This window comes from Eutrema salsugineum, unplaced genomic scaffold (genome assembly GCF_000478725.1).
Source record: "Eutrema salsugineum unplaced genomic scaffold, Eutsalg1_0 scaffold_10, whole genome shotgun sequence".
Classification (NCBI taxonomy): domain Eukaryota; kingdom Viridiplantae; phylum Streptophyta; class Magnoliopsida; order Brassicales; family Brassicaceae; genus Eutrema; species Eutrema salsugineum.
Genome location: NW_006256908.1, coordinates 5,072,907 through 5,082,750, shown reverse-complemented (window position 1 = coordinate 5,082,750; position 9,844 = coordinate 5,072,907). Strand labels below are relative to the sequence as shown.

The 9,844-nt window shown below is 34.2% G+C and overlaps 1 protein-coding gene across 2 annotated transcripts; it reads right to left on the bottom strand.

The window, feature by feature from the left end:
* Positions 1-2,626: 2,626 nt before the first annotated feature.
* LOC18027793 (protein SMAX1-LIKE 7) lies at positions 2,627-6,228 on the bottom strand. Of its 2 annotated transcripts, XM_006409984.2 has the most exons (3): positions 4,904-6,228; positions 4,577-4,817; positions 2,627-4,493 (listed from the first exon to the last, which is right to left on the bottom strand). In XM_006409984.2, exons 1-3 carry the CDS (start codon positions 6,031-6,033, stop codon positions 2,898-2,900), a joined length of 2,967 nt encoding a protein of 988 aa, XP_006410047.1. In that variant the 5' UTR covers positions 6,034-6,228; the 3' UTR covers positions 2,627-2,897. The 2 variants fall into 2 exon arrangements, with proteins under 2 accessions (XP_006410047.1, XP_024016834.1); XM_024161066.1 differs by lacking the exon at positions 4,904-6,228 and having other exon boundaries at positions 2,627-4,498; positions 4,577-4,714.
* Positions 6,229-9,844: the final 3,616 nt, after the last annotated feature.

The following is a 9,844-nucleotide window of genomic DNA, read 5'->3' as shown; positions in this document are numbered from 1 at the left end:
TTTTTTTCTTTCTGTTTTTTAGTTACCTTCAAAAGTATCTTTTAAACTTTTTGTTTGGGACAAAAGATAAAGGCAAAGAAAAAAGACAGTTCCACTGAAAGTAGACAAACTGCACGCCGTTTTTGGGTCCCATCACAACAACAATGTGTCACTGTCACGGGGTTGTTGCTTTTTTAAAAGTAATGGGCAATACACACTTTACGGCCCAAATATTTAAAGCCTTTTAAAACGCAATTGGTAATGTTTCTTGGTTAAATCCGGTTTAGACTCTATAATTGAGTCGGAAGAAAAAGTCCGTCGACTCGTTGCTAGTTGTAATGAACATCTCATCTTGTTATTCCGTTTCTACGGTAATTGGAGCTGGATTTTGCACACGATAGCCATCCCATGAAAAATCAATCAACTACTATTTTGAAATAGGTCAAAGCCTAGATCAGCTTTAGAGCATCTCCAATATATTCATCTATTTTTATCTCTAAAATTGAAGAACTGCAAAATGGAATTGGATTTCTCTCCAATGTATTCTTCCATTTTCAACTCCAAAAAAATATTCTATGTATATTCTTCATTTTTATTTTATTGTTAATTACTAATAATGTACTTTATTTATAAAATTTACAAATGAATTCATTTATTTTTTTAGTTAAAACTTCTAAAATTATAATATTATTTTAGATTTAACTATTATAATATACAAATAATACTACACACCATTTAAAATAATAAAACAAAATCTATTTTAATTTTATGTATTTCTTATGTATTTTTAATTTTATGTTATTTCTAGCTTCAGTTAATCTTCTTATATTTTTTATTTTCTATTCTCAAATTTAAAATCTATTTATCTTTAATTTTAAATTAAATATATATAATATAAAGGATTAAACTATAAATAAAAAAATATAGTTTTAAGAATTAATGAAAAGTAAAAGATTATCTTGTAAATAAAAAAGTTCACCTGCAAAATAGAGTTGAAAATAGAGTTACTCCATATTTGAAGGAAAAAATAACATTTTTTTATTTTACATATGAAAATGAAGTAGAGTTAGAGAAGAATTTCCTCCAAAATAGCATTTAGAGGAAGAAATTGGGTAGAGTTGGAGATGACCTAATTAACAAAGTCAAATTTAGCCTATCTCCAACTCTCATGTGACACTCCACCTAGATGACCAAATAATCAAGCTCCTGTAAAAGTTAAGACAAGGAAAAGAAAGTCAAAAGGACGAGTTGAACAAATCAATTATATTTTACTTATATGAAGGACAAATGTTATTTCGACCAAAAACTAATTCACCCCTCTCTCTAATTTTAGGATTAGGATTCAAATAAAATGATAATTGTTTAAACCAAAAATAAAATAAAATGATAATGGTGGATCGATTGATTGCTGCTACTACTATGAGAAGATTCTCTACTATTTTTGTTGGTTATGTCAACCAATTTTAAAACCAACGAAATCTTATTTTTGGTGGTGAAAATATGAAGATGGTGAAAAATGTCAGAATAAAAACAAATATTATAATTACAGATTTTGGGATTACAAAACAAAACAATATGAATTGGTTTTATCTTATGAAGCAAAATTAAATTGTAATTGATTACTTTGCGTGACATGGTCATTTGGAATACTTTGCTTAATTATGTTCAACTGTTTTAGTCATGGGTCATATATGTTTGGAAATATGTAAAATTTCGGCCAAATGTAGTAGGTTATAGTACCATTGAGAAACATAGTATACTTCCACATGTCTTAGATTTTCAGTCTCTACCATTTTGGTAAAATTGAATATCTTAGTCTTTGAATATTATGGTGCTTTATATATATAAGATGTCCTAAGTTTTGATGTTGTTTTTTAAGATCGCACAAAGAATGTACATCATAGAACTGTTTTATCTTTTACTTGTTTGGTTTGGACTGTGCATAAAATTTAGATAGTGTATTTCATAGAAAAGATCAAAACTGTCAGTAGATTCAGATCAATTGATGATATTTGGTGTAGTTTATTGATGTTTTCTTAAAAAAAACAAACATATTACAAGATGGAAGAAACTAAAAGAACAAAAATAAAATAAAATAAAGAGACAGATTCAAATAGCTATGGGTCTTTTTATCGTTTATTTGTTTAGGAAAGGAAGAGAAAAAAATTCTAATACTCCAGTTAGGCCCAAATTGGCAAAACAGGAAACAAAGTCATCAAATGCAAATCCAAAATGTCAAATATCGTTATAACAGTGACATTTCAAACCAAGAAAACCACTCAATACAGATTTCCAAAGTCAGAGTAGTATAATGCTGTCCACATCTGTGAAAAGTTTGATGCACCACCTAATAAAAATTACTTCATAATCCACATTGCACTCTAGAATTCAAAAAGGGGCCAAAATTCATAGACGTCGAACTATCATAAAAAAAAAGAAAGAAAAATCGTTTAGAAAGAAGCTATTAGACAATCATGGAGTAGACGTTGATGTCATATTAGTTGCTACCTGAATACTTTTACCATCAACTTCTTATTAATTGTAAGAGAGTAGTAACATAATGGGTTCTTTATTTACAAAATTAGCTAAAAACTATAAAAAAAAGAAGAAGCCTAATATAAAGATCGTAATATCGTTATACAAAATATACAAATAACCATTCGATGATATAATAATCGAACTTAGGGCAAAGACCAACTGAAAGAAGAACAAAAAATTAAGAAGAGATGCCTAAAAAGCTAAAACCAAAAGCTGTGACAATTTGGCACTCCTTTAAAAGCTACGTACCACAGATTAAGCTCAGCTTTAAGCCTATAATATACATTTAGTGACAAAGCACAAACTCAAACCAAGCCGATGACAAAACTCTCAGAAGATCCTATATAACTATCATCACCATATTATAAGAACCGAAATAATCAGATCACTTCAACTCTCGCTGGAAACTGTATTCCGGCGGTTTCCTCTTCAGCCGTAGAATCTCTGGACGCGACAAGTTTCACAGCGAAAGAAGAAGTGGAAACAAACTTTTGTCTCGCTTCAGCGAAACTTGAAGCAAGAACAGTTTGAAGCCATTGATCAATTGTGTTCTCTTCATCTGATGACCATCTTAAGGCAGCTAGAATCCGAAGGATCGCATCGTTTTCGATCTCTAGATGCATTTCAGGTCCAAAGAACCGACGAAAATGCGAAAAGATGTTCTCTTTTATGTTCTTTGCTAACCCATCGAAGTCAATCAGATTGAATGTAACTTTCCCATCTACTTGCTCGACAAAATCCTCAAGCCAAGCTTCTGTATTCTCGGACATTGCATTCGCTTCATCAGAGTTTGCTTCTGTCTCATCCACCGGAAGATTAAGATCGAGAAACGAACGTTGAGACTTAAGTGCTCGAAGCTCTGTAACCTCTGTTTCTGACTCATCCTGTCTTCTCTTATTTAGACCGTTCTTGTTAACAGTTGAAGCTTCGTCGGATAGTTTTATCTGAAGTTTCCAGTTTTTGGCACTGAGCACTCTTTCCTCGGAATATTTGACAGGCTCTTCACTATCTTTATCAATCCCGGAAGTAGTAGCAACAACGATAACATTTTTCATACTGATCTCTCTCCCATGCGAATCAAGGAGCTTTCCAGTTCTCACAGCATCAGACAATCTGATCTGATCAGGGAACTCAGCTTTCTCCACGTTTTCAATGAAAACAACAGAATCTGCGCCACGCTTTGCCACTTCGCTGGCAATGAAATCAACGACAGTTTTTCCTCTGAATCTATCGTCGAGGCTGAACTGTGCCTTGAAATCCACACAGATGCAGTTGTCTTGACCACCGCACAAGATCTCAGCAAGAGCCGAAGCTACTTTCTTCTTCCCGACTTTATCGGGTCCAAAAAGCGCGAGCCAAACATTTGAAGCTGTTTGGCTTCTTCTCCTTGACTCATCTCCTCTGTATCCGCATATGATTTCGCTAATGGCGTTCACTGCTTCATTCTGAAAGCCGACTTTCCGAGACAGTTGTTCTCTGAGAGACTTGAAATCTCTGCAATACCGTGAAGCAGCCGCCAACAACGGTTTCTCTTTGATAACCACCAGAGAGTCTCTCCGGTCAAGAGACACTGGTGTGCTTGACTCCTGGTTCTTCGACGCGTAGATTGTTCCCAAACCTAAATCTGTCGTGACACAGCTCAAAGGCGAGTTCGTTGTGCGGCTTGTGATTACCTCTGTATGTTTTGGCTTCGAGATTTTAACTGATAAACCGGGCTGGTGTGTTGGATTCTGCGCTTGAGCCGACATCCCATGAAAGCTTTCAGACATCCTAATCCGACCGCTAAGCTCGGTTGGTGTCGCGAGACTCGTCTTGGTCTGGCTAGAGGAAACAAGCTGAAGCGGGAACTGTGGTCTCACTGGCTGGAAACTGAGTTTAGGAAACGCCGGAGTTTGATGGATCCTTTGACAAATGTCGTCCCATTTCTTCTGCAGAGCAGGGATCCGAGAGGCTAATGCGTTTGGATCATCTTTAACCTGCACTGAATATAAAGCAAACACTCTCAAGATAGAAACAAGAGACTGAAACTCAGAGAAGAAGAAGTTAATAAAAGCCGTACCTTTATGAGAATCCCTTTGTCTTGATTTCGTAACCAAGAAGGTAACTTCTCTGAAGACTGATCATCGGTTAGTGAGAGACTTGAACCGGACTTAGCCAAGGCTGTGACTTCTTGCTCATACTTCTCGTTGCAGAGATGACACCGAGGAGGAAGAGTATGGTTCATTGAGTTACTAAACGGTACTCTGAAATCTGATGTTGATGAGAAAAACCCTCCAAATGGAACAAATGATCCCATCAAACTGTACATATGTATATAACCCATCAAATAAAGATTCAAACTTTGAAAGACAAAAACAATTGAAACACATATAGAAAGACATGTTACCTGGATTTTGGATAAACCCCTTGACTCGATGATGTAATCGGAAGAAGATGAAGATTCCAGTCTTTGTCGATCGTCGGAAACCTCTCGATCAGTTTCAAATACGTCTCGTTGCTCGAAACACTCCCGATGAACCAGAGTCTCTCGCTGTGAAGCTTCAACAGATCCGAGAGCTTCGACACGAGAGCATCACCGGTCAAAACCTTTAAATCTCCCAGATTTAGAACAATCCCTGATTTGGTTTTCGATCTCGACCAATTTTCCTCAACGATTCTTCCTAATTCGTCGACTAAATTCTCACTAATCTCTTTCTCTACACTAACTACACTTAACCCACTAATCTCCAGAGGCAAAAACCCAAACTTTCCTCTGTTAATCGAATCAGCAAACGTTTTAAGAGCTTCACCACCGCAAATCCCAACAAGCAGAGGATTCTTCTTATCTTTCCGGCCCAAAACCTCGCCGATTCTCCGGCAATTATCGTCGAAATCGCCGCTAAACCCGAATCTAGCCCGACCCGAATCAGATTCCGGGAGGTTGCACAGAAAGAGAGGCGGACAACGAGATCGCGGAAACCTCGTGGCGAATTGCGTAACCGGAGGATGAAGCACGTCGAGCTTGATGTCGGTGCTCCGAAACCCGGCTTCACCGAATACCCGGCTCACAATCGGGTCATCGAGTATCGACAGAATAAAATACTTAAGCTCGACCTTCAAAACCGACGTCGTTTGAGTAGTCCCACCGTGGATTTGATGGAGGTGATAAGTCTCCGGGTGCCTTCTCTGAGTCGCCTGAGAGCGTTTGATCGCCGCCATGAGCGAGTTCGATACCGGCGGCTCCACCGCCTCGCTCTCCGCCGGTGATTTCGAGGAAGGGAGTCTGTCGAGAGATACGCCGACGCAGAGCTCCAGCGCGCGAAATTGGAGACGGGAAGAGTACGGCGTGCTGTGGGCGGCGCGTGAAATGCACACTTCCCGGAGAATCGACGAAGGCATCGTTAAGAGACCGGAAACGGCGTGAAGCGACGTCGTTTGAGCGTGGCTTCTCCTACGCGCGACGGCCACAGCGTCGTCTAATGCACGTGCTGTTTCTTCCGTTAAACATTGCCTCGCCGTGCTTACCGGTGTCGGCATCGCCGCCGGTTTAGCAAAATTCAATTTTTTTTTAAAAAACACGAAATTAAACTAAACCACCCCAATAAAAATCATAAAAACAAACAAAAGAAAATAACAAGAGAAGAAGACGAAGGAAATGCTTAGAAAATGTATAAACAAATCGCGCGTGAAGTTTCTGGAAATGGATTTTTACGACAAAGAAATCAAACCGAGTAGTCGCTTTTTTGAAAAAGATATATTTTTAATTTACGTATATAAATATGTTTTTATGTTTGTTTTGCTTCTTTTCTTTGGTTTCAATCCTCAGGCTTACGCTTGGATATGTAGAAAGAAGAGTCGCTGTTTCAATTGGTCTATTGTCAATGGGTCCCACTAATATATATATCTTTATATTTGAATTATTACTATACAGTATATTTTTTTTTTGTAATTTTGTTGTTGTTATTGTTGCCCAAAATCCTCGTGTATATTGAAGGAGCAAAGGCACATGTGGTGAGCATAGATTCTCTATGGCCCAAGTGAAAGATCTTCTTTTACTTCTATTCGCTTAAACTCTTTTCAAAATTTCCATTAATTCCGGATTTGACAATCCAACATTTTTTGTTCTCACAATTATTCTTCTTTTGTTATTTGATATCAAATATTTTTGATATCCTCTTCTTTTATTCTTATCTCAAGTATCTTATTCAACTGACATGAAAATATCTTAGTTTGAGTATCTATGCATATCTTTTTCTTTCAGTTTTTTTTCCCCTACTTTGTATTCGATTTATGTTTAAAAAAAAACTTTGTATTCGTTTTGTACACATTAACTAAATCAGACGTACTTCCACACTAAACTAAATTCTGATTTGGTCCATTGGTTTAAATATGTCAGTTTTATTCCCTTTTCTTATTAGCAGAGGGAAAAATGACAAATTTTTTGTTTTTCTATATTTGATAATCAAATTTTGTTCCATGGTATCCGAACAAAATCAGGAAAATCAAAGACAACTCAAAAAATGTTTCTGTGGTTCAAATACATGAACTGATAGTAAACCGGAATCATAATACCCCTTTTTTATACTTACTTGCATACACCACAAAGAAACATCTTGGATAATAGATTATCCTAAGAGGAGATGTCAAAAACTTTGTTCTCAATCAACAATATGATGAGTTGACCACATAGCAGTCTACTATGTATGAAGATCACACTATTGACCACATCAAATGGAAGACTTGTTATGTAGAAGATATATGAACTATTAAAAGTAAATTTATTTAATATCCTTTTCGATTAGGTTAGAATCTTGTCTGTATCTATCTTAGGCTACATTCTCTTGTGTATAATAATTAGTGTTGTATATTCATTATTATTACAATATACAATGAATATGGAGAAACAACACTCATCTAGAAGCTATTTGACAAATCATAATTCCTTAAGACATCTCTAGCACAATGCTCAACCAATAAAGGTGAATATATAATTTGCTTTCAGCCTCTTAATTTTCCAGAAGTTATACTTTATATAGGAAAACATAAAAGCCACTTATAATCATAACAAGTTCTCTCGTTATCTCAACTTAAAAGAGAATCAATCGAATGAATGTTTGTGTATTAATCGATTATGTTTTTTTTAAAAAAAAAAACTATAGAGAAAATAAAACATGATGATTATAGTAAAAAACTTTGCTTAGAAAAGTTAGATTAGAATATTGAAAATAAAAATTTGATATTTAATATAAACATGATTTGTAAAATAAAATTGAGAGGTATAATTGGAATGATTAACTAAGACAGGTCAACTTAATGCTAATTAAGCATATATTCAGTGGTAGACAGTGATATAATTTTACTTTTGAGAGATTAGATGGTTGTGATAAGGTAAAGAATAAAAGCATGAGTAAGTGATTAGGCCCCAACCCCTTTATAAATTCCACCACCACCATTTATATGCGGCTTTTGTGTCATTGTCATTGAAAAAGTCTTTTATTAATAATAACGAAGAAGAAAAAAACTTGCCTTTTTTGTTTTACTTTTATCTTCCACTTTTTTATATTCTCCGTCACAAAGGCCTCCTTTTGTCTTTCCTCTTTTGGAAAAGGAAATTTACTCAATGACCAATCATTATTATTTATACCACAAAGTAGTTTATATTTTCAGACCAATTAAAGACAAACAAACAATAATAATTTTGTTTTCAACTAACGAAATAGTACAAATTATCGTTTCAATAAATTAATTGACCGCCATCTAACTGTATATATACGTAAATAAAGTAGTCTCTCTAGACACGTCAACCAAAATAGGCCAACTGTATATATAGCATATGTTCCAAAGTCCGATTCGTTAAAAAAAAATTAGGACATATATATCCCATAAAAAGTTTCTTGTTTTTATTTTTAAAATACTTCCATTAACTTAAAATGAAATAAATACAAAGAATTTGGTCAAAACTTTTACTTTACAAAACCAAGTGACAAACTGAACCAGATAGTCTTTAACAATCTGGAGGATACGTGGACTGGTAAATACTTGCAAGAGGAGAGAAGTGTTTCCATCAAACTAGGCTTCGGTCAGATAAAGTTGCCGGAGCAAAGTATTTTTTTCGAACAGTGAGATCCATCTTCTTGAAAATTTGTGTGGATTTTGCAGTGAATTGCTATGATTTTTGAGTTTCTCTTGCGTCGTATTGAAAAAAAAAACTGATTATATTGTGAATATGATACTAATTTTTTTTCTATTCTCGATTAAATATGTCGATGTAGTTTATTGGGTTAAATTAAATGAATAACCAAAATCCGATAATTGATAAAAAATATAACCATAAAAATCAAATAATTAACCAAGTAACAATATAGAGGTTTTAGAGACGAAAATATCCTTATAGATAAAAACAGGTGAACTGATAATTGGAGAGAGAATTTTTCGCAAACGCGCCACACGCGTTAGTTATTACTATGTTATATCAATATAAACACTCTAATCACTAACATAACAGAGACTAGTAAGAAAAAATAGACAATCTATAATATTTATTTTGACATATATATGTTTACCCTGCAAATTTTATTTTTTGCATAACTTAGATACTGTTACTGTTTAAACTATATATTAGTACCAAAAAACATTGATTTTTTCTCGTCTAACATAATTTTAATTTCAAAAAACAAATCCAAATTTTTATTTATACGTCAATAATGATACTAATAACATAGAAAGTCTATTTTGTCAGTAATATAGCATGACTATTTAAAAATAAAATGAAAGGGATAACAAATCGAATAATTTAAAACATAAATTCTCTACAAAAAATATATATATAAACTTTTGTGCATTTTTCTCATCTATATACTAACCCATTATTTACAATGTTACATTCGTCATCTCCAACTGAGTATGGATTTGATAGATGTAATAGACTGCAAAAGGAGATGAATAGAATAAGGGAGAAAATGGATATAATGAGATATATTATATACATATTCTATATGTTTTGTTATTTTTTATCAAATTTTTTGTTAAAATCAAATTTATAAAAATAGACGTTCTATAAACAAATTCACAAAAATAGACTTATAAATAAAAATTTGACGTATAAATAAAAATTTGACGTATTGAGACGTTCTGGTGAGATTTCACATGGATTCGGTAAGAGAGATTACTACGGACTATTGGTATTGAGTCGGCAAAAGAAGTTGCGCCGGAAAAAAAGTTTGCGTGAGGTTATCGATACGATGGTGGCAACAAGTTTGCAGCAGCGAAGAATTGAGAGGTAGAGAATCTCTAGGAGAGAGGGAGATGATAAGTTTAGAAAAAAATTTATACGTTTGTGTGAGTATAG

Bases quoted from the DNA above. Each gene is read 5' to 3' on its own strand.
- LOC18027793 (XM_006409984.2), bottom strand. From the start codon at position 6,033: ATGCCGACACCGGTAAGCACGGCGAGGCAATGTTTAACGGAAGAAACA. The intron at 4,818-4,903 runs GTAACATGTCTT...ACATATGTACAG, and splicing joins GGGGTTTATCCAAAATCCAG to TTTGATGGGATCATTTGTTC. The intron at 4,494-4,576 runs GTACGGCTTTTA...TATTCAGTGCAG, and splicing joins ACAAAGGGATTCTCATAAAG to GTTAAAGATGATCCAAACGC.